At 36.8% G+C, this 24,134-nt stretch overlaps 2 protein-coding genes across 4 annotated transcripts in view; one reads left to right on the top strand and one right to left on the bottom strand.

Annotated features, from left to right (window-relative positions):
• mphosph8 (M-phase phosphoprotein 8) overlaps nt 1-19,459 on the top strand; it is a 49,500-nt gene extending 30,041 nt beyond the window's left edge. For all 3 annotated transcript variants that reach the window (XM_072577426.1, XM_072577428.1, XM_072577427.1), the window contains exons 8-14: nt 1,280-1,420; nt 6,694-6,780; nt 9,335-9,489; nt 11,873-12,027; nt 14,903-15,033; nt 17,361-17,444; nt 18,569-19,459. In XM_072577426.1, coding sequence (XP_072433527.1) covers nt 1,280-1,420; nt 6,694-6,780; nt 9,335-9,489; nt 11,873-12,027; nt 14,903-15,033; nt 17,361-17,444; nt 18,569-18,610 — 795 coding nt within the window. In that variant the 3' untranslated portion in view covers nt 18,611-19,459. The remainder of the gene's footprint in view (nt 1-1,279; nt 1,421-6,693; nt 6,781-9,334; nt 9,490-11,872; nt 12,028-14,902; nt 15,034-17,360; nt 17,445-18,568) is intronic.
• Nucleotides 19,460-20,221: 762 nt separating this feature from the next.
• Nucleotides 20,222-24,134, bottom strand: part of pspc1 (paraspeckle component 1) — a 124,788-nt gene continuing 120,875 nt past the window's right edge. The window contains exons 10-11 of the transcript XR_011961508.1: nt 21,314-21,423; nt 20,222-20,437 (exon numbers count right to left, since the gene is read on the bottom strand). The gene's annotated coding sequence lies outside the window, so the exon portion shown is untranslated. The remainder of the gene's footprint in view (nt 20,438-21,313; nt 21,424-24,134) is intronic.

Raw genomic sequence — 24,134 nt, 5'->3', positions numbered from 1 at the left:
CTCTCATCCATTTTTCACTAATTTTTGCCTCACTTTTGACAGACATACTTTGTCGTATGGACTATGAACTGAAGAATTCCCTTACCAAAACTTTCTTCCACTCCTCCACAGCTTAAAATAATAGTCTTTGACTAAATGTTCAGTTTCCTGTCATTAATATTATTTTTGATTTCGTGGCAAATTCCACTTTATTGTTCTGCTGTGAATATTTTTTTCCCCCTATGTTAAAAGACTCGTATACAGCGTGTTTAACAAATTGCATTTATCTTTGTAGAATAGTTACAGTATAGAGAGGCCCATTGATGAACATAATTAATATTTTGTACTAAATACTAATTTAACTGTAGATTAACATTTTTTAATGAGCATTAGCTCCCATGATCCTTCATGATGGTGTTGGTTCCAGGTATCATCCCAGAACAGTGTCATCATTAATTGTCCCTTCAAATTATACTCCACCGTAACCAGAATTTTGTTTGTCTACAGCTGGAGTTTAGATGGTAGGACATGGTAACTAAAAGATAACAATTGATTTTGTGGAGCAAATTAGTTTGACAGTAAGAAAGTCTGTTTTAATAAGTCTGTTGTAACTTTATCAATTGTGAAAGAATATATATTTCTGGTAGTGGATTTAAGCAAATTTATGTTGTTTAAACCGAATATGCGAGTCAAGAAATCATTAGTTCAAGCACATAATCCAGACAATAATTCTGTGTAGTCTTGGGAAAATGTCGTCTTATCACATGGTTGATCTACCGTTTTGGGCCCTGCTTGCCTCTGATCAATTGTAAACAAAAAAGTATGGCAATATTTTGAAGAACACGAGGAGATGTTCTCTTGTCTGGTTGATATTATCATGAAAAGTATTCATCACAAGATATGATGCATTGATGCTTCTAGGACTTGGCTGTGTGAAGTTTAGTTGCTACGGTTCCAACATTGACCACATGTCAACAGTACTTGCTGTAAAATGCTTGTGATATTCTAAGGATAAGGATTTTTAACTTTGATTTGGATAATTTGCTTCAAAATTACTGTGATCAGAAGAATTATAATGCTAATGATAGCATTGTCAGCATTACCGAAGTAATTCAAAATAAAAAGCTAGGAAGCTTAGTCATGAAACCTGTTAAAACTGAGAAAATAGGCTGGGAGCCAAGTCCAGGAGATTTTTCATCCCAGACATCAGATTTAAGCGGGGATAGTGATGAACATTCTTAATTCAGTTGAGTAATCTGCTTTGAAAATTTCATATTTTAAGAGGATTTCTCTGTTATAGGACCCAAGTGGAATGAATCTAGTGATGTTTGCAGCTGCTGGAGGACAGGATGACATCCTTAGGTTGCTCATCAAGAAAGGTGCAAATATCAGTTCGAGACAGAAGAATGGTACAACAGCATTGATGCATGCAGCTGAAAAGGTAGCATTTATTATGCTAGTTGATCAATTACTTATACAGTTACAATTTATCTGCAGTTATAAGGCAAGCAAGGTGAAAGTAATAAAATTGATGTGCAATTAATTCCTTGTGTAATTCTGTTAAATAATAGTGCAATTTGATTTTAATAATTTTCTTCTATTCCTAATGTGATCATTCTCCATGTATTCTGCTCTGATATTTTATCAGTAACAGTTGGTTTTGGAAAATAATATTTGCATGTAATTTTTATTCATTGTTTTCTTAAAGTACTTCCCCCTCTGATCGAGTCTAAGGATAAATTTGATCATGGTGATATTAGTTAATGCAGTACAAACTAGACTTAAGGGTTGGAAGCTTCTTGTTTGTAAAAGTTAGCATGTGATGTTCTTCTTTATCCTTTAGCTGTTGGTGTGTTAACTCACCATTAAAAAAAGTTAAGTTTTCTTGGCTTTTTTTTTGTTTCAGTGGAGTCATGCAAAAGCTCTGGAATATGATAATGATTTGTATTTACATACAAACTTAGAAATGAAAAGCTGGAGTAACTATTTGGCTCCATCAGCCTGCTCCTCTGTTCAGTAAGATCATGGTTGATCAAATTACTCCTAGTTGCCTCCTTTCACACTTGCTTATCATGAAGATATCAACTTCTGCCTTTAAAAATATTTTTGTGCCCTTTTGAAGAAGAGAGTTCCAAAGAGTCATGACCCTTGGAGAGAAATGTTTTCCTCGTCTGTCTTAATTGGACAGCCTCTTATTTTGAATTTCTAATAGTAACCCTAGTTTGGTTTCTTCCCCCAAGAAGCAACATCTTTTTCACATGCACCTTGTCAAGACTCCTCAGGCTGTTGTATATTTTAATCAATTTCCCCTCTAAGCACCAGCAGATACAAATCTAGCCTGTTAAACCTTTTTTCTCATAAGACAGCCTACCTGTACAATGGATTAGTTTTATAATCCTTCTCTGAACTGCTTTTAGTATACTTACAGCCTTCCTTAAACGAGGCTACCAGTACCGTTCCAAATGTGATCTCACCAATGTCCTTTTATAACTGAAGCATTACTTCCGTACGCATGTACTCTAATCTACTTGAAACAAATGATGGTGTCCACTCACTTATTACTTGCTGTATCTGCAAACTAGCCTTTTTCAATACATGCACAATGACACCTAAATTACTGTTCGATCTCTGTCTAGATACTTCACTGTTGCTAATTCTTCCTGCCAAAACGGACTTTTGTGTTTTGACATCATGTGGCTTGATCTGTATGGAATACCACTTGTTACATCTTGTTTAACAGCGAATGACACCATTAATCTATCCTATTTCCTGTTAGCCAATCAATGTTTGGGAGAAGATTTGTAGCTCGGGTGCTCGTTGTTGTGGTTCTGTTCGCCGAGCTGGGAATTTGTCTTGCAAACGTTTTGTCCCCTGTCTAGGTGACATCCTCAGTGCTTGGGAGCCTCCTGTGAAGCGCTTCTGTGCTGTTTCCTCCGGCATTTATAGTGGCCTGTCTCTGCCGCTTCCGGTTGTCAGTTCGAGCTGTCCGCTGTAGTGGCCGGTATATTGGGTCCAGGTCGATGTGTTTGTTGATAGAGTCTGTGGATGAGTGCCATGCCTCTAGGAATTCCCTGGCTGTTCTCTGTTTGGCTTGCCCTATAATGGTAGTGTTGTCCCAGTCGAATTCATGTTGCTTGTCGTCTGTGTGTGTGGCTACTAAGGATAGCTGGTCATGTCGTTTCGTGGCTAGTTGGTGTTCGTGTATACGGATCGTTAACTGTCTTCCTGTTTGTCCGATGTAGTGTTTTGTGCAGTCCCATGCAAGCCAAACAGAGAACAGCCAGGGAATTCCTAGAGGCATGGCACTCATCCACAGACTCTATCAACAAACACATCGACCTGGACCCAATATACCGGCCACTACAGCGGACAGCTCGAACTGACAACCGGAAGCGGCAGAGACAGGCCACTATAAATGCCGGAGGAAACAGCACAGAAGCGCTTCACAGGAGGCTCCCAAGCACTGAGGATGTCACCTAGACAGGGGACGAAACGTTTGCAAGACAAATTCCCAGCTCGGCGAACAGAACCACAACAGCCAATCAATCATCTGGCCATGCTATAGGGCGGCACGGTGGCTGTGGTTAGCACTCTGCTAACAACAGCCAGGTTCGATTCCAGCCTCTGGCGACTGTCTGTGTGGAGTTTACACATTCTCCTGTGTCTGCGTGGGTTTCCTCCAGGTGCTCCTCTTTCCTCCCGCAATCCAAGGATGTGCAGGTCAGGTGAATTGGCCATGCTAAATTGCCCTTAGTGTTAGGTGCATTAATCAGAGGGAAAATTGGTCTGGGTGGGTTACTCTTTGGAGGGTCAGTATGGACTAGTGTGGGCCAAAGGGCCTGTTTCCACACTAGCGAATCTGATCTAATATAGTACAACATGCCTTGCCAGAGCTTTTATATTTTGCAGTAAATTTGGTATGGCACTTAATCAGATGCTTTCTGGAAATCTAAATACATCACATCTTATTTTGTCAATAACCTCTAATAAATTGGCTGAACTTGGCTTTGTTCACTCTGCCTGATTAACTTAAGTTAGTCCTTATGCCCTGCTATAATTTTTTAATGACTTCTAACATCTTCCCTTCTGATCGAAGTTAACTTCATGTGGCTGGTGTGTATTTTCCTGATTGCTAGTTTCCAAAAGTTATGCTAATTGTTGACTATAAATGTATTTGGGGATACTTTAGAAAATTAGAACCAACACATCAACTATCTCGCTTATCAACCTGTGCTCCAATAGTTTGTTGTATAATATTTTCTTGGTGTTTGTAGTTTTCTGGAGGTTCTCTCTCCCTTCAGTTTCCTGGTTTACAGGTACTTCTAGAATGTTCCTTATATCCTCGATAGTGAAAACTAATAAAATCACTGTTTACTTAATCTGCTTAATTTGCTTAATTTTTATTTTCTGTTATTAATTCCAGCACTCGTTTCCAACTCACTTCATGAACTCCTATTTTTAACTATCTTCTGAAATTCTTGCTCTTTTTATATTTCCAGCTAGCTTTCTCTTGTACTCCCTTTTTTCATGTTTTACTGTCTTTGCTCGTTTTTACATCCTATCTAATCCTCTAATGCCATCCGTTTTTGTGCAAATGTGTTTTTTTTCTTTGTTTTTATGCTATCTTTAGCTGTTCTAATTAACTTCCATTGGCAGTTTCTCTTCTTGGAATGTTGCTTTCTCATTGGAATGTACCTATTTCGATGTATTCTTAAATACTCCATTAAATGTCTGCCACTGATTTATCTATTTCTTAATCTAATTTGCCATTTGTTTTAGCTTCATGCCCTCATAATTTCCCTAGGCTTGAATCCACTTTCTCTCCTTCAAACTGATTGTTAAGTTCAATCATATAGCAGTGGTTGCTACCTTAGGGTCATTTTCACCTGAAGTCATGAATACCAGATCTAATACCTGGTCTCTGCTCAGCCATGGAATATGCTGTTCTAGGAAAGCATTCTGTGAACGAACTAGGCTACCTTTTGCTTGTCTGACCTTTCCATTAAAATCCCCCATGATGATCTCTGTACCTTTCTGACAAGCTCCCATTATTTCTCCCTTCGTGCTCCACCCTATCATGTGGTTAACATAGGGTGCCGAGACATGACTGTCACAAGTGACTTCTTGCCTCTATTGTAATATCCTCTCAGTTTCCATGTTCTGATTTCCTGTGTTGGTCATCAATCTCCACTGTGTTGGTCATCAATCTCCACTGTGTTTATTGGGTAATTAAATAACACAACCAACTCTCCACATTCTCTAGTTTCCGGTTCTCCCCCCTGCCCCCCCCCCCCCCCCCTTCTCAATTGAGGTACCAATTTGTCATCCTGCTGCCATGTCTCTGTAGGTATTTATTTCTATTTGTGTTATTAATTAATCTCTTAGATTTCAAATGCCACGTGTTCAGATTGTTTTGTCTTGCTTATTTTGGAAGATGTCCTTAACTGTTGAGTTTATTTTATATTTGCACTTGTTCCCCTCTTGTTTACAGTCTGTTTGTTGTTTCCTCTATTATTTGTCTTTGTTCTTTTGGTTTATCAAATTTTCCCAAATTTGATCCCTAATCCTCACTACTTAGTTAAAGAAACCCTTTTCTAGTTTTGCAGCTCACTGGAACTTCAGTCCCAGCACAGGTATAAACTGTCCCAAAGGAACAGCTTCCGTTTTCCCCCAGGACTAGCACCAGTGTCATACCAACCAGAACCTACTTTGCTCAGTCCCATTTGAACTATGCATTTGTTTTATCCAATCTTGTTCACCTGCTAATTTTGTGCTTGAGAGTTTGGTACATTTAAGATTCTGCTTCTTAATTAGCTACCTAGCTCTTCCTAACTATGCAGCATCTATTTTGTTGTCTTGTATATGTCATTGGTACCTTCTGTATGTCATTGGTTAGATCCTTACCTTTGCTCATGTTCATTTTCCTGAGCAGGTATCCTGAATTCTTGCTTTGGAAAAGCTGCAGAGAACTGCCTCAGTACCCTTCTCTGTACTGCATTCCTTTTTGCTCCTTCCCAGTTGAATGGCTTCCAACATAAAGAACCCATACTGATCCAGTAATATAATTTGAGAACCAGCTGATTAATGTCAAATTGTATAGCATTCAGTGAGGCCTGAGATTAGGAGTACATTTCCCATCCATGAACAGAGGAATAGATATGTGAAGCAATTATTTAGCTGAAACCGATAAGGGTAATGAATACAAGAATTAGCATATGTGGCCATAAGTAGTTCTAGAGTTAGTTGGATATTATGTGGAATAGAAGGAAATTGAAACCTTTTTTTTCCAGATGAGGTGAGGTAGAGATTGTTAAAACAAGTTACAATTAGCATGAACTAGATGACCCTGAGTATTTTTTCTGTTGCATACTTCTATGTGCGATGCACTGATTTTGTTCTTTATTTCAGAAAATGCATTTCCTTTATTGCCTTCTCCCTTGCTTAAAATCAATGACACTCTTGCTTTTTAATGTCCTTTCTGTTATATTGTCACAACTCTCAATGAAGTGTTGCAAAAGACCATTTACATGCTTTAGAGACTAAAGACTCTTATCTAAAATCATAGCCTATTACTTGAAGGTTAAGACTTGTCCTGATCATGATTGAAATAGCTATTATAACTGGAGACTTCTTACAAATTATCCCATTAAATGTAGCACAATGTAAAATATGGTTATCTAACCTGTTTTATTTCCTCTTTCACAACTTCCTTAGAATTATCTGACGACAGTGGCAATTCTTCTGGAGGCAGGATCCCAAGTCAATGTTCAACAAATCAGTGGAGAAACTGCATTAATGAAGGTATCTCATTTATTCTGTTGCCCCCAAAGTTTACAGAACACATTGTTCTGCAAAATTCAGCTTCAAAACGTTGTACAAACAGAAATGAGTTCCAATTTGTGATTATTCCAGATATTATCCTCCCAGTATGCTCAACATGACCTGTTGGTATTTTGTAGGGTTCTGCATTAGAAAAAGAAGTAAACTTTGTTAATCAGCTTGGTCCCTCTTGCTCAGCTGTTTTTTTTTAATAGTGCACAGACATTTATGTTTCCCTTTGATAAAAGTAGTGGTTGTGAGACTTCCTTCTTGTTGATCTTGGAGGAGCTTCAGAGTAGATGAAGAAAAAGTTTATTTAGAATTATCTAAATCAGTCTTGGGATAGTGTTGTTTTAAAACATGGCAACAAATGGTCAGAAAGCTGTCCATTTTAATTCAGAACGGTTTTGTGTTCAGAAAATGCCAAGATGCAAGGGAAAAATATTCTGAATAGTTATAGGGAGTTGAATGATAGATAATAGTTGTGAGAAGGTTTTAGTAAACTTTTTAGTGGGAAGAGAATTATTATTGACTGGTAGGGCTAAGGCAGCTCGACATTGTTATCAGTGATAGAATAAAGAATATTGTGTGTGGGGCAAAGGTAATGATCTTAAAACAAGCTTTACATAAAGTCACAGGAGGTTAGATGTAGGGAAGGACAGAGGGATTTGTTAATCAGAGTTCTGAATTCCAGGTGTTGGTGAATAGAAAACTAATAACTAGATTTTGGACAAGGGCTCTTAATCTGAGCTAGGGAAACTATGAAGATAACACAACTGGGAATGGATTATCACTCCCTCTTAATCAGCTTCCTGGTTCTCCTGTGCTGAACTTTAGAGTATGAGAGTGAACTTGCAAGTCACATAAAAGTGGATTGTAAGAGATACTATGTGTATGTAAAAAGAAAAGTGACTTGTGCAATCCAATGTAGGTCTGTTATATTCTGAAATGGGATAATAGAAAACAACAAAATGACAAAATGATTAAACACTATTTTATTTCTCTTGTGAAGACCGAACTGAATAAGTTCTCAAACACTAAGAAAACAATGAAGGACATTAATATCAAACAAAACAGAAATTTCAAGATCACAAGGTAAATAGGCCATTTTGGACTGAAATGAGAAATACCTTCACTCAAGTGATGAATTTGTGGTATTCTCTGCAACAGAAGGCTTTGGAAGCCAAGTTACTAAATGTATTTATACATACATAATTACAGATTATAAATATATTTCGAGAGGCTGAAGGTGTTGAGGCATAAGGGGCGAGAGCAGGAGTATGATATTGAGATAAAAGAAGGATTAGCTTTGATCATGTTGATGGCAGTGTGAGCTCAATATGAAGGTGGAGTGTCCATGAAGATTTGAACATATTCAAGGTTTTTAACAATTGAGCTGAGGAGGTCAGTATGGAGGTTGTCCACAAAGTTAAATTTGAAGGCAACAAATGAATAGTCAAACATTTCAGCATTAATAGAAGTTATATAAAGGTAGACACAGGTGATATTATAAAATTTTGGGAACAAACTCCTCAATACATATGCGATATGAAATTTGGTTCTAGTTCAAATGTAGAATTTAGATTTACATCATCACCTTCAGCTGGAGGGGATATGATTAGGATAGATGTATGGAGTTTTTTGTAAGGGAAGAAGATGGCCATGTTTCTCCCAAAGTTGAGTAGCTGGGTGGCACGGTGGCACAGTGGTTAGCACTGCTGCCTCACAGCGCCAGAGATCCGGGTTCAATTCCCGCCTCAGGCGACTAACTGTGTGGAGTTTGCACATTCTCCCCGTGTCTGCGTGGGTTTCCTCCGGGTGCTCCGGTTTCCTCCCACAGTCCAAAGATGTGCAGGTCAGGTGAATTGGCCATGCTAAATTGCCCGTAGTGTTAGGTAAGGGGTAAAGGTAGGGTGGGTTGCGCTTCGGCGGGGTGGTGTGGACTTGTTGGGCCGAAGGGCCTGTTTCCACACTGTAAGTAATCTAATGTAATCTAATCTAATCTAATCTAATCTAAAAGTGATACAACCGAACTATTTCCAATTGATGAAAGGTAGAAAAGAAATGTTGATTTAAGGTAATTGGTGGAAGAAACCTAGCCACCATGAGGAAAAGCTTTTAATGCAAGTTAGGACCTGGGCTGCACTGCCAGAGAGTTTGTGGCAGATTCGTTTTGTAAATAAGTTTGATTATTATCTGCAGGGAAAACTTGTAAGCATGTGGAGAAATTGCAGGCTGGTGGGAGTAGTTAAGTAACTCTTACGTAGAGCTGTCACAAAATAGAGCCCATCTGTGCTTGTTACCATTCTGTGATTTTCTTCTGTAGGTGGTAGTTTCTACTAGAATAGAAAGGAGGTGATAGTGGGAAGCTTTAGGGACTGGCTTTGTGCGTAAATCTTATCAAGGGTAAAATGTAAACAAGTGAAAATAAGAAACCCAGTGGTGATTAAAGAAATACTAACTAAAAATACATTATTACTTAGCAACAAAAGGAATATGATCAGGTCATTTAATATTTGTGTTTTGCCTTTTGTAGGCATGTAAGAGAGGAAATGCTGACATTGTCAGACTTCTGCTAGAATATGGTGCAGACTGTGGCATCCTTTCTAAACACCAGAACAATGCTCTATACTATGCTAAACAGAGCAATAATGTACTTGTATATGATCTCCTGAAGAATCATGTGGAAACGTAAGTGCACCACCAGGAAAATTACATTCAGTTGGTATGTCAGGTGACTATTTCTGTGGTTTCAAATGGCTGACTTCTTTCTTAATCAGTTCTTTAGAAGTGTGGTTTATGCTGCTTTGTATTATAATTTTTGCACTCTGGTTAAGTATCTTATGTATTCGCACAAGGGAACAGATTTTCACATATTAAGTGAAATCATCTGAAATCTGCACATTATTCAGCCTTTGGTTTGTGCAGAACTTCTGATCCCAAGTCTTTGGCAGCCTGGATTAGGAGAGGTTCCTCCACATTGTGATCTAAAGACCCCTGCCTGAAGTGAGTTTGAACCAGATGACTGTTTTACCAGCACTCAATGTTTAGACTTACAAATACAGTCCCCATTGTTATGTCATGACATTTATCCTAAAAAGCCCACTTATTTTTGGCACATGATAATCAATTACAAAGAGTGCTGCTTCAAAGAGTGGGTCAGCAGCTATAAAAATGCAATTACCTGTCCCTCTGGTCTACTTCCTATCAGAAGGATGTTGTGAAACTTTTAAATCTTTCTGAAACTTTTCCAAGGATGTTGCCAGGGTTGGAGGACTTGAGCTGTAGGGAAAGGCTGAACAGACTAAGGATGTTTTCCCTGGAGTGTTGGAGGCTGAGGAGTGACCTTATAGAGGTTTATAAAACCATGAGGGGCATGGATAGGATAAATAGACAAGGTCTTTTCCCTGGTGTGGGGGAGTCCAGAAGTAGAGGGCATAGGTTTAGGGTGAGAGGGGAAAGATATAAAAAAGGACCAAAGGGCAATTTTTTCATGCACGGGTGGTATGTGTATGGAATGAGCTGCAGAGGAAGTGATGGAGGCTGCTATAATTGCAACATTTAAAAGGCAGCTGGATGGGTATATGAATAGGAAGGGTTTGAAGGGATATGGGCCGGGTGCTGGACTAGATTGGGTTGGGATATCTGGTAGGCATGGATGGGTTGGACCAAAGGGTCTGTTTCCATGCTGTACATCTGACTCTTCCATCTCTAAGCCTGGCTGAAGACATGATGTGGAGATGCTGGTGTTGGACTGTGGTGGACAAAGTCAAAAATCAGGTTATAGATCAACAGGTTTATTTGAAACGGCAAGCTTTCTGAACCCCTGCTTCTTCCTCAGGCAGCTGGTGAGGGAATTACATCGGACACAGAATTTACAGTAAAAGATCAAAGTGTCATACAACTTATGTGAATTTACTGAACAAATCTAGATGGCAATTAAGCCTTTAATCAGTTAGAATGGAAGTGCAGGTTAAAGACTTAACCATCTAGGTTTGTTCAATACATTCGCAGAAGTTGTACATTGATCTTTTATTAGAAATTCTGTGTCCAAAGTGTCATACAACTTCTGCGAATGTATTGAACAAACCTAGATGGTTAAGTCTTTAACCTGCACTTCCATTCTAACTGATTAAAGGCTTAATTGCCATCTAGGTTTGTTCAGTAAATTCACATAAGTTGTATGACACTTTGATCTTTTACTATAAATTCTATGTCCGATGTATTCTGTTCATTAGCAGAGGCTCCGAAAGTTTGCGGTTTCAAATAAACCTACTGGGGACTATAACCTGGTATCATGTGATTTGAGTTTGGCTGTAGACAGGAATGCTTTGCACAACATAGTTATAAGAAATATCAAAAAACAGAGAAGCTCAGCATTTGTAGTCAGGTCGCTGACAGCAAATTCTGTCTGGGAGCATAAGAGCAATGGAATGGCTGCTTCATGTCCTCACAGACTACCTATCCATTAATCACTTCCATTAAGAAGCAAAAGGCAATGACTCCGAGAATCAAAATCTCGGAACTGGCAGTATTTAATGAATAAGTTACCTTTTAAAGGTGATAAAACTCTGAAATTAATCCAACATTCCTGTGAGTGAACATTGCATAAATGGATGTGATTATACGTTATGGTTACTGTGTTTTCTAATAAAACATCTCTAAGAGAGGAGGGAAACAAAGTTTTGTTTTAGGAGGATGAGCTTTTCTGTTTATTTACCTACATTTTTTTCTTCTGTCTTATTTCGCTCCATGCACAACTGTAGCTGAGAAATATACATTCGGAACTGTTGTCACAATTGCTTTCATGTTTGCCAAAAGCATTCAGTACATAGCTCCTCTTCAGTCTTTTTCTTGCCTGTTTCCTTCCTATGGCTAATTTCCTATCAGTGTGGTTGAGATCAACTATTTAATGACGATAGGAGTCACTGGAACAAATGTGCAGCAGGTTGTCCTGAAGTTAATCCTATGAAAAGGGCTATAAATGTCCTTTTCATGATGTTTGAAAGAAACTGGTAAATTTCTAGGATATTTGGAGTTGAGCTTAAAAATATGTAATTTTTTTTCTGACTAGCATATCTAGAGTAACAGATGAAACAATCAGAGATTACTTCGAAGCACGTCTGTCATTGCTTGAGCCTGTCTTTCCTGTTGCTTGTCATCGACTTTGTGAAGGACCAGACTTTGCTTTAGACTTCAACTATAAACCTCAGCACAATTCAGTTGAAGGTGAGTATGCTGCAATATAAAGATCAACCTCCTAATACTGGCTAGGATAGGCTTTGTTTGCCTATTTTCAAATAAATGAGGGGTATCTTTGTCCAGTTTGGGGAATGATTCCAAGTAAAATATCAGGACTTTTATTTTACTTATAGCTTTTTGTTTCTCTTTGCCTTGAGGCATGCTTTCTATGCTTAAAAAAAGCCTGTTTTTATTTCAGAACAGTTGTAATTTAAAATAAGAGACAAGTGTTGAACACAACAAGAAGTATGGGTCAACTTCTTGGGTTTCAACCTTCAGAAGCAGTGATGTCAGACATGGAGTTCTTTGATACACTTAATCAAACAGAGTGGAAGGGAGGAACTCAAGTTAAAATCAAGTATTACATAACCTTTAACTTCCGGGTTTTCAATTTCCAGTTTTTTCTTTGTATTGCCTTAAACTGGAGAAAACCTTTACACAAATTTAATCGTTTAAATCTGGAATACCTTAATTGATTTGCAGAAATCAGAACCTATATATCACACTCTATGGTGCAATATAAGCAGCTTGAATTTATGTTTATTTCTCTGATTCAATAAAACTATATTTTAAGTTCATTTTAAAATTAAGTAAGCATAAACTTGCATTTATTGTGTTCTTGGAGCATCCAAATCCCGGCAAGTTAAACACTTTATACAAAGTATGGCAGTTAATTTGTGGGATATTGCTGCATGCAAAGAATATTTGAACAAGTAGACATTTAATTTTAATGGTGTTCTGACCAATGTTGGCTCTGAGGTGAGGAGTACAATGGGAAACCCTCTGACAATGCAGCATTCCCTCAATACTACATGAAATGTCCGTCTTATCATCTATTCTATGTTCTACAATGAAGTTTAAATACACGATATCACTTCCATAATTTTGCACTATTGGCTGCTATTTGCAAGTTGATTCGGATAAGAGCAAAATCTGCAATCCAGATATTGAGCTATCTTGGTACTGAGGCAATATTGGATTCTTTATTATTGGAGGTATGCCTAGCATAGTGAAGGATGATTTGTAATTGTTGGTCAATCATCTCAATCCCAGAGCGTCATTTACCCGAGTTCATTAGGGTATTATTGACTCAAAGAAAAATGTTTCTTAAGTTTTTCATCAGAAAATTGTAGAGTACCTGCCATTTTTGGGAGTCCTTGCTAGCTTCCTGATGATTTTAAAATGTAAGTTTTACTTTATTCTTTCATGGAATGTGGGAGATCAGCATTTATTGCCCATCCATATTTGCCATTGAGAAGATGGTAGTGAGCTGCTTCCTTGAAGCAATATGTTACTTGGTGTAGGAAAACCTACATGCTGTTAGGAAAGGAGAAAGTGAGGACTGCAGATGCTGGAGATCAGAGCTGAAAATGTGTTGCTGGAAAAGCGCAGCAGGTCAGGCAGCATCCAAGGAGCAGGAGAATCATTCAGGAAATGTCGATTCTCCTGTTCTTTGGATGCTGCCTGACCTGCTGCGCTTTTCCAGCAACACATTTTCATGCTGTTAGGAAAGGACAAGTTTGAAAGTTCCTCTCCAATTCTGATTCAGAATGATCAAGGAGAGAGTTTTTTAAAAAAGAGTTATGTCAGCAGAAGGGAAAGCATATCAAAGTTGCTAAATGTTATTTCTTAATAGACGTTATGTTGGGGCATTTAAAATGGTACTTTTTAAAGAGACCCTGTCAGTTTAAATAATAGTCTGCCTTTTGATTCTTCCTACCAAAGTGCATGACCTTGCACATTCCTACAGTAAACTCCCATCTACCAGGTTTTTGCCAACTTACTCAAGCTAATGTTTATCTTGTGCAGATTCCTCGTGTCTTAATTGCAACATGCCCTACCACCTATTTTTGTATTGTCAGCAAATTTGGATCCATTACAAATTTGCACCCTCTAAGTCATTAAGATAAGTAATTTACCTCAATTATTTATTACCTATGAATTGTTTACTTATCAATTATTTACTTAATATTTTCTGAAAACATATCTGACTGGTTATTTACCCGTAACTAATTGAAACTGATTTAACCCCTTCAATTCAGATTACGGAATAGAGTGCTACATATCCAAATTTGCTGAACCCCAAAGGTGGTTGAAGTAGTATAAATGGGAAGCATAAAATTCCAAAAAGGTATAGATTAAATGAGCAAAATCCTCAAATGGATTTCAGTGTAGGAAATTGAGGTCAATCATTTTATCTAGAAAGGGTAGTACAAAGTACTTTGAATGGTGAACATTTGGAAATTCTGGAGACTTGGGATAGCAGTGCTCGACATATAATGGCATTGGAGTGACACAGATTTACTAGAATGATACAGCAATCCAAGAGTTCGAAGAAGAGGTTACACAGATTTGGGTTGTATTCCCTTTAATTTAGCACTTTAAAAGGTAATTTGATCAAATCTTTCATGGTATAGAGTGGAACTGAAAGGGTAGATAGAGATTATTTTTGCTGACTAGATAAGTTAGAACAAAACCTTTCAGTTATCAAATTAGAAACTGTTTGGGACTCTTTCTGCAAAATGGTTATTGCTTGATCAATTTTAAGTCTTGATCAATCAAATCTTTGTTAACCAAAGGCATGAAGGAATATTGTTATTGACGACAGTACATGTTCAAGAGCTAAAAATTACCCACTTGTTCCTATGTTGTTAGTTACAGCTGCTTTTGTTCTTTTTTTTGCCAAATGCTATTTAATTTAACTTTTAATATGTGGGTGGTATTTCTGGTTTTTGTTTGTGATCGACTATGGATGAAATGTATTTGAGAGGGCACATCAGTAATAAATTGCTTGAGGCAGCATTTGTATTGTATTGGCACTCATGCATATAAATTGACCTAATCCAGGACACTCTTTCTATAGGAACTGGGATTCTACTCTTTATCTTTCATGCAAACTTTTATAGCCACGACCACATAGTGGCTAAACTCTGTGGATCCTGCAGTGTTCAGGCTGTTATTCTAAACGATAAGTTTCAACTCCCTGTATTTTTGGTAAGTCCTTGCTTATCATTTTGTTTTTTAAACCTGATTGGCTTATATCCCAATTTAGTACCTTAGTATAAAACTGGCTTTGTTAAAGCAGTACCATTTTCATTTCCATTAATTTCAATTTTATGTTTTGATAATGAGTTGAAAATTCATTTTCTACAATTGAACCAATCAGACTACTTACAGATATGCTTCGTACAGAAATAACTACAATCCCAACAAATAAATTGAAGTAAGATTCATACTGTTGATATTACAGGGGGTCCTCAACTTATAAATGCTCATACGTCTGAGCACAATCTCATACAAGAATGTAATTTTATAGATCTAACATGAACATTTCCTTTGCTTACGAATGGTTCCTTTATGTTGTCCTGCATTGTGTTCCAACTAGCTTGCAAATCGATTTGCTAAACAGACTCTAGAATGGAACCTGTTTGCAAACTGGGTTCTGTCTGTATATGAACTGCACAGCTTTTTAAGGAGCATGTTAATCAAAATTTCACCATTGGACAGACCTAGAATATTGTTCCATTTCAGAGAACTGCAGCCTCTCTCCCAATAATATAATTTAGCTTCCTGCGTGCCCTCTTTATCAATTTTCATAGCAAACGCATAGTTTTAATATCAGAAAACTTGTAACATAATGTCATATAAATTGTGCATTAATGTACAGAATTGTAGTTCACATGTTGTAATATTGGCAATCTCACAGCACCTGTACTTGAGCTGTAATTAACCAATTCTGAGTGAAGTTGATAAAACAAATGGAAATCTGAAATAAAACACATGTTGGAAATGGTCAAGTTAGGTAGCATCTATGTAGAGAGAAACAATTAACATTTCAGATTGTAATCTCTCTTAGGCTGCAAAGTGTTAGTTGGTTACTTTGCTTAAAGCCAATTATAATCACATGCCAGGGAAGAGAAATCAAGGACAAAGGTTGATGTTCAGTTAGAAAGGCAGCAGTGATTTAAGTGACCAAAAGCTATGATAGTGAAGGTATAATGGTTTAGAGAAATGATTGGTCTAGAGAAACTGTAAATGGCAACAGAATGAGTATTAACACTTCATCGATGCTCATTTATATTTTGAACATTACAACTTGAACTTGTTGAAGTTTATTTTGGGGTCCAAGTCTGTAAAGTACCTAATTTAGGAGTGTTGCTGTTCTTCAATCTTTTATTTGAATTGACTGAAACAGTCGATGCACCAGATTGGAAACGAAGTGAGAATTAAAATGGCAAGTGACTGGAGTTGGGGATGGAACAAAGGGCTTGGCAAAATGTTTGCCAAATGTTATTTAATTTCCCTTATTGTAGAGGATCTGCATGTGAGCAGCAAATAAAAACAGATTAAAATAAATGTAAGTCACTTGTACAGTAGTTCAAAGGCACTGATCTGATTTTGGGAACTTTGGATTGCTCTGCAGCCACTTAACTGGGAGGAAATACTGAGCTGTTATCTTTGGCTTGTAAATTGGTTAAGAGTTTGTATCCAGCAATGGTGACCGTTTTCCATTTGGGGGCAAGAACTGATTGTCCCCCTCATCCATACATTAATGACAATGTAAGACTGGAACAAATAAGCTTCTATTTTGTCCCATACAAACAGGCTCTGCCAATTCCCATAATGACTGTGTGTTTTATTTGGAGAAGGTGAAAGGAGAGTTTTCTGTATGATAACAGGTGGGCAGAGGAGAGGAGGTGAAGCAAAGCAAACTGTTTGTTTCATTTTGCATACATAGCATTTTTGAATCTTGTAGTGATAGACCCTTCGATCCATTGAGTCTGCACTGGTCAAAACCAACCAACTATTTTCTAGCACTTGTCTCATAGCCTTGGGATTACAAATGTACATCTAAATACTCAAACATTATGATGATGGTTTTTGTCTGTACAGTCCTTGCGGATAGAGTTCCAGATTCCAACCACCACCTGGGTAAAAATATTTTCCTTGCATTCCTGTTTCTTCCCCCCCCCCCCCCTCCCTTACCTTTGGATCTCTACCCCTCAATTTTATTCATGTCATAGTCCTATCAATCATGTGCTCTGCTCTAAGGAAAACCAGTCTATCCAATCTTTCTTTCTTAGCTTAAACTCTTAGTGCTCAGACACATTTTGGTAAATTTCCTGTATCCTTTTTTCTAGTGAAATTGCATCCCTCCTATAATGTGAATTTTAGACCTGTCTCTACCATGTGCTGATACACTATAAAACTTGCATTTTAGCACTATGAGAGGTTGTGTACATTTTTAAAAATAGTCTTTAAGGTTTTTTTAAGGTTGAAACCTAATTTGTGACTAACTTAATTCCTTTTTTGTTTTCCAGGATAGTCATTTTATTTATTCTTTCAGCCCAGTGCCTGGTGCCAATAAGTTATTCATTAGACTTGCTGAAGCACCCACTGCTAAGGTAGGATTATATTGACGTGTTGGCTGAAACTCTGGAAAGTTGAAACAAACATTTTCAAACTCTGAAACAATCTATGCAATCAGAATTAGAGTCTGGCAGTAGAACAAGCAATTCACTAAATTTTTAATCTGAATTAGCAAGAAAATTGGTTTACTCCTGGTATAACGCTACTTTCAATATAAACTAGGAATACAATTTTAACTCTTAAAAGATGATGACACTTCAAAAGTAGTGATTTGTGGCTGATAGTAAACTCTGCCAATTTACTATTGGGAATCAAACAAAAGAAATTGAAGAAACTCTGCTGGTCTGGCATTATCTGTGGTGAGAAAGCATAAGTCAATACTGAGACCAGTGCCCCTTTAAAGTATTCATATTCTTGATGGCTCTGTTACCTAGTCAATCCCATTTCCTTGCTCAATCCATTATAAAACCTTCTGGCTTACTTTCTTCAGAGGCTAGGCCAGTTTCCTTTTGAACTTCTTTGTTCCCTCCACATTTGTGGACAGTGAATTCTAGGTCCTATTTATTTTTTAAAAAATTGTTTTTATAGATTTAATATTGGCAAAATAATTGTCCCTCATCTTTGTATTAGATATAGAAACATAGAAAATAGGAGTAGGCCACTTGGCCCTTCAAGCTTGCTTCACCATTAATTGATAATCCCAACTCCATAACTTGTTCCTGCTTTTTACATATAGCCTTTGATGCCTTTTAACCACAAGTACTATACTTTCTCCTCTTGCAAATCATAATTAGCTAATGGGAATAGTTTTTCCTTCCCTCCCTTTGCTGGCATAATCTTGTACATGTTTTCTATCAAAGCTGCCCACAGTCTCCTTTACTGTGAACGAGAGTAGCCCCAGCTTTTCCAACCTAACTCTTAATTAAATCTCCTCCATCCCCAGAATGAGGATCCTTTCTAAACTATTATGACCAACTAGATGTAGTACTCCATTTAGGGTCCCATTAGAGTTCTTTAAGTGCCTTTTGTAGTTCCCGTGAGATTATAAACAAAACAAATGAGCTAAGCAATCTGAATATTACCATTAAAATGCTTGAAATAAATAGAGAAATGTATGAGTCTGATGTTACTTTCTAATAGAATGTTGCTTTTGTTTCAGGTAAAGCTGCTTATTTGTGCATACAGAGTCCAACTCCAGTGAACCATGTGCCCACATTGTAATTTTTACCTACAGGTAGAAAAACTGCAGACACATCTGAGCATTTTTAAAAAAATGTATGGCTCCTCTGGGACAGTTGGAATTTTATGCTGCAATGTTTGAAAATTCTTAAATGGCAACTTCAGAAACATTGCATTTCAAGTTTTACAGACTGTTGTTTTTTTAAAGTTGTCTTTTTGTAGGTAGCAGCCGATTTATTGTGAGGAGATAACTGTTGCAGAGTCACTTGCCTGTGTAAAACCTGACTGTGTTTAGACTTTCCACAATGTGGAATGGAGTGGTTATATATTCCAGACTAAATATTTACAAAAAGTACATATGAACAAGTTCAGTTTTCTTCTTTGTTGGGGTTCTGCCCTTTTCTAACTAGGTACTAATTTTTTTACTTGGCTCACGTCACTTACCATAGAGGGTGGGAAGATGATCTGTTCTATAGTCTTCACCACTTATGCTGAAATACAGTGGGAACACCGGGATGGGATCAGTTTCTTCTTTGAGAACCTCTCACGTACCGTAGCATATTTGTTCACTGGTGTGCTACCTTTACAAGTTTGTTTCAAGTGATTTTGTATTTATGAATCTGTGTAGTGTATCATGGTGCAAAGCAGCATTTTAAACTAAGTATTCTGGCATTCCTATTAGACATCAATGTATAACAACTTAATTTGAAAATATTTGTAACATGCAAAATACATAGCAAATGATTCAAATTGTATATGAATTTACTTGTTTCACTATTGGTTAGGAACCCATCTTGTTTGTTTATTTTAATTTGTGTTGTAAACTCTTTGGTATTATTAGATTGGCTTTTGATAAAAGCTGTTACAATGATTCTTTATCTTTTTGTTTTATTTAAAAGGGAAGCACTGTTATATGATACAGGAACTGTATAATATTGCATGTTTAAAAAAATGAACATTTTACACAACATACATCTCCAGAATGTGCCTTGCTATTCGTTATGTTGTATGTCAACAACCAATGTGCCTAACTATGTTGCAAATATTACCAAAAATGACAACTTAAGGAATGTGATTGTTGCAAAAGTTTTGTTCTCCTGTAAAACCCCAATTCTTTACTAATCTTGTAAATTTCATGTAAAATATAATTTCTAATGTTTGAATTTTGGTATTAAATTGGTATTAAATTGTTAAAAAAAAAACCCCCAGCAAAGCAGGGGTCTTTATACCTGGTTACAACTAGAGAGTGCTCTAAACAATGTTCTTCCAATCGATGCATTAAATTTTCTACATGAGGGAAATGCATTCTTAATGTTCAACCTTTTCAGAGCACATTAAGTTTTCTCCTTACTCCACAATCTTTTGGAAATTGCATCTTCATACAACTGGGAGCAATATTTTGAAGACATTTCCTGCATTTACATAACTTGAGACATTTAATTACTATTGGAACTAGAAACAAAGTGTGATAACATTAAACATCAGGAGCCATTTACATGAAGACAAAACAAATTATACATTACACTGTCCTTTTTGTTCTTCAATCAGTCCAAAATATTTGAGGTCTTGAGGATTTCCTTCTGTTATTTTTCATTTCTCTTGCTTAACTTGCATTCCAGAGCTGTCTTTCATGATGCAAATTTTCCACACATTTTTAATTCCCTATTAACTTGACCCTTCCTATGAAGCAAAATTGGAGACTGAGTTGCTGTCTCATCTTTGCCTGCCCCACCTTGCAATTTTCAGGAATGTTGCCAAAATCTTCACCATTTGATATTGGATCACATGGGCTTGTATCCAGGTAAAGGTGATCTTCCATCCTTGATGTCTGTATACTTTCATCTTGGAGCTAAAGGGGCAATTTAAAACTGTTTATAATCTGACATTCTCACTAACTTTAAGTAAACAGTGATCGTAAGCCTTGGTGCTAAGCACCTTCTTCCTAGCAGAGCTAACAATCAAAATGGTCCAGCTTGTTGCAAGACTTCAGAGCTGGTCACATGATCCCACTTTACTCTACATATTTCTTTGCTACTGACTAAAAGTGACTTTTTACGATAAATTACATTTGTGAAAAGTGCACCTTTAAGTGAAACAACATTAAATAACTGAAATTTAAAACACTTATTGAAATGTTTTTAATATTTAACTTTGCAAAATTCTTGCAGTCAGGTGAAACATGTTTTAGAATAAGTTAAAATAGAGTAACTGCAAGATTTTTCTACTTATCCTCTACATGTCCTCTTTCTCCTTCCTTTCCCAAAACATTGCTGTCAGTGATTTTCAGATCAAAAGGTCAAGCAAACAATTTAACCTGGTTTAACAGTTATCCATATTTATTATTAGGAGAAACAAGATTCTGTTCATGTTAGCTTAACCAGATACTTGCTAAAACTATTGTTTATGGGTGGTTATAAATTCGGCTGCCAGGTCTTGGAACATGAAGCAAGTGAGACATAATTTACAAATTACAACAGTGGCTCATTTTTATAGACAACAAGTCAACTTAAAATTCTGGAAGAATTGAGAAGTGCATTATAATGAGAATTTTCAGTTCATAATTAAATCATCTAACACTAGCATTAATTCCCTTTATGTTCAGTTATTGAGCAATACATTGACACGTGTCCAGCATTGCTAAAATAATGCTTGTAATGTGAATGCAAGTTCTTCCTCAGAATACAAGGGTATTTAGCACTACTTGCAAGTAAAATAAGTTGTTTACCTTGTACTTTCATTCAGTTAAGTCCTTAGGATTTCATATTTGGTAAATTGTATTAAAAACATCAAATTGTGTATTCCAATGTCATCCACCCTTCATGAAACTGAAATTACCTAGAAATGAAAGATAAACTAGTGTGAAAAGGAGAACAACTAATTGTTTTGAGTAGTCTATTAATAATGGAGTTGAACTATAACATTTAAAAATACGATTAAATTTTAAAAGGACTAGATCACAAGATTAAAATACCATTTGACTCATCTGATTTTAATGACAGCCCTGATCTCACATTTGCACTTGCCCACTTGACTTTGCCATTCATGAAATTACCTTTGTTTCAAACAAAGCCACATTTGATCATTTCTCTAAATTCCCTTGACTGGAATAGCCATCCATTCCCTTCCATAGCCTCTCCACCCTCAATGGCAACAAAATTCATACATTTCATGATCACAAAGACTACTGTTTATTCTGTCTGGTGAGAAAAGGAAGGGGAAATGCATTACAAACAAGACCTCACCCACCCCACTATTTCTCCAATTTCATTCCTAGTTCATTTCATATGCTTATGAGGTGAGTTATCTCTTGTTCTACTTCATTCCCATGAAACTGATGGGACAGACGTTTAGCTCCCTCAAACTGTCATTTGATGAAAGCACCTGTTTTCCAACAGCATTAAGGAAAATGGTAGAGGAAATCTCATTTAAAACTTATAATGAAGCTGAATCTAGATAATGGTCATTTGTAGGCAAAGTTTACCAAACATTTTCCATCCTGTGAATGTGAAGCAGTGTACCATAATTTTATTCCTGGAAGGTCTGGCTCTAAAGTTTTAGAGCGCAGGGGTTGACAGTCTATTGCCCAATCAGTAGAGAAAGGGTAAGTTGTTAGAAACTCTAACCCTTTCCAAATAGGTTTTTAAATCTTCCCACATTTCTTGTTGGGAGGCTGAATCTCCCTTAAATAAAGGGGACTAAAACTGCTCACCATGCTCTAGATATGTTCTCACAACACCTTGCAGTTACAGTATGACTATGCTACTCTCATTCTTCAAATCCCTTTGAAATAAGGACCAACATTCCATTAGCTTTCCCAGATTATATTTGGCATGTGAGCTTTGAGCTTTATGCACAAGTACCCCCTACTCCCTTGTGTTGTAGCTTTTTGTCCACTCAAAAATTCTGTACTTTTTTTCTCCCTTCCAAAATGAACTTCATATGATACTCCATTTGCCAACTTAACCCATCTGTTTATACTCCTCTTGCAACTTGCCTTTGCACCTACTTTTGTTAGCTATAGATTTGGCTACAGTGCATTCACTTCGTTCCTGAAAAGTCATTAATACGTATAAAACAGTGGTGGTCCCAGCACTGATTCCTGTGAATGGTCATTTGTCAGCGAAGTGTTCCAAAAGTAAAGTAGTACTCCATAATTTTACTCATGAAAGGTCAGGCTCTAAAGTTTTAGAATGTAGGAAAACCATCTTTCTGCTCTCTGATCATGAGTTGACAACTTTTAAAAAAAACTCTTTATCTCCACTCATTGTATGCTACCCATGAGCCAATTCTCTATCCATGCTACCTTTTGAGGGTTATCCAGTCAAACACCTTCTGGAAATTCAAATACAACATCTATTAGTTCCCCTCTATCCACTCTAATTGAGACTTCCTTGAAAAACTTCCTTGAGACACGATATTCCTTTCATGAAGTTATACTCACTCTGCTTACTTAGCAGAACATTTGGAAAATCAAGCTATTACTTCCTTAATTGATTCCACTTTTTTCCAACAGATGTTAGTCTAATTAGCCTGTAGTTTGCCCACTTCTTGCCTCTCTCCCTTTTCAAATGCATAGGGGCATTCACACCAGAGGCAGAAAAAGAGATAAATGCATAGGAAATGCCTGGCATTGCAAAAACATGGCTGTATAGTGACCAAGACAGAGAACATTCAAATGATAAGGATGGGTCTGTATTTTCTAGAGTTTCTCAAATTAGATTACCGCTCATTCATTTAGGAAGGCCAAAAAAAAAGTGGAATTGTGTTTACAAGATGGGTTCAGTAGATACAGGGAAGATCTCTAAACAGAAGAGCAATATGTGGATTGGAATTATTTATAGCAGTGGTAAAGTAGGGTTCTTAAGAGGTAAGAGAAGCATGTAACATAGACAACACAGTTATCATGGATGTCTCCAAGCTACAAATAGGCTGATTAAATCAACTGAGGATCAAAGCTGTTGGGGTCAATTTTGAGTGGCTTCGGGATAGCTTTCTGGAGCAACACACTGAGGAACAGACCAGATGATAAGCTATTTTAGATCTCATGTAATGAAAAAGAGCTAATTAACTTTCGTAAAGAACCTTTAGGCATGAGTACATTAGGCATGAGGCATTAGACCATCAAGTGGAGGAGTTCAATCTGTAGCAAGGGTGTTAGACTTGAAAACTAGGTAAGCATGAGGTAGAGCTGTACATAGTTCTTTTAAAGACTGTCCATTAAATATTACATTTCTTACAACAACCACACTTTCCTTCAAAACTAACAACTCAAAAATAAGTCAGTCAGCCACAGCTGACAAAGTAAAGGATTTTAAGAATAAAAGGCTTATAAAGTCTCCAGAAATTGTAATAAATCAGAATATTGGAAGTTTTAAAGAATACAACAAAGGAGGCCTAAGAAACTAATGAAAAAGATGTATGTAATAATGCAAAAAACAAAAATGGACTGTAAAAGTTTCTACAAGTATGTAAAAGAAAATGTTTGGCTAAGACAAATAGTTAAACATGCTAAATGACTAGAAAGAATGATTTGAACAAAATTATGA

This window comes from Chiloscyllium punctatum, chromosome 9 (genome assembly GCF_047496795.1).
Source record: "Chiloscyllium punctatum isolate Juve2018m chromosome 9, sChiPun1.3, whole genome shotgun sequence".
Classification (NCBI taxonomy): domain Eukaryota; kingdom Metazoa; phylum Chordata; class Chondrichthyes; order Orectolobiformes; family Hemiscylliidae; genus Chiloscyllium; species Chiloscyllium punctatum.
The sequence above is the reverse complement of the archived record's forward strand: the minus strand, read 5'-3'. Positions and strand labels throughout refer to the sequence as shown.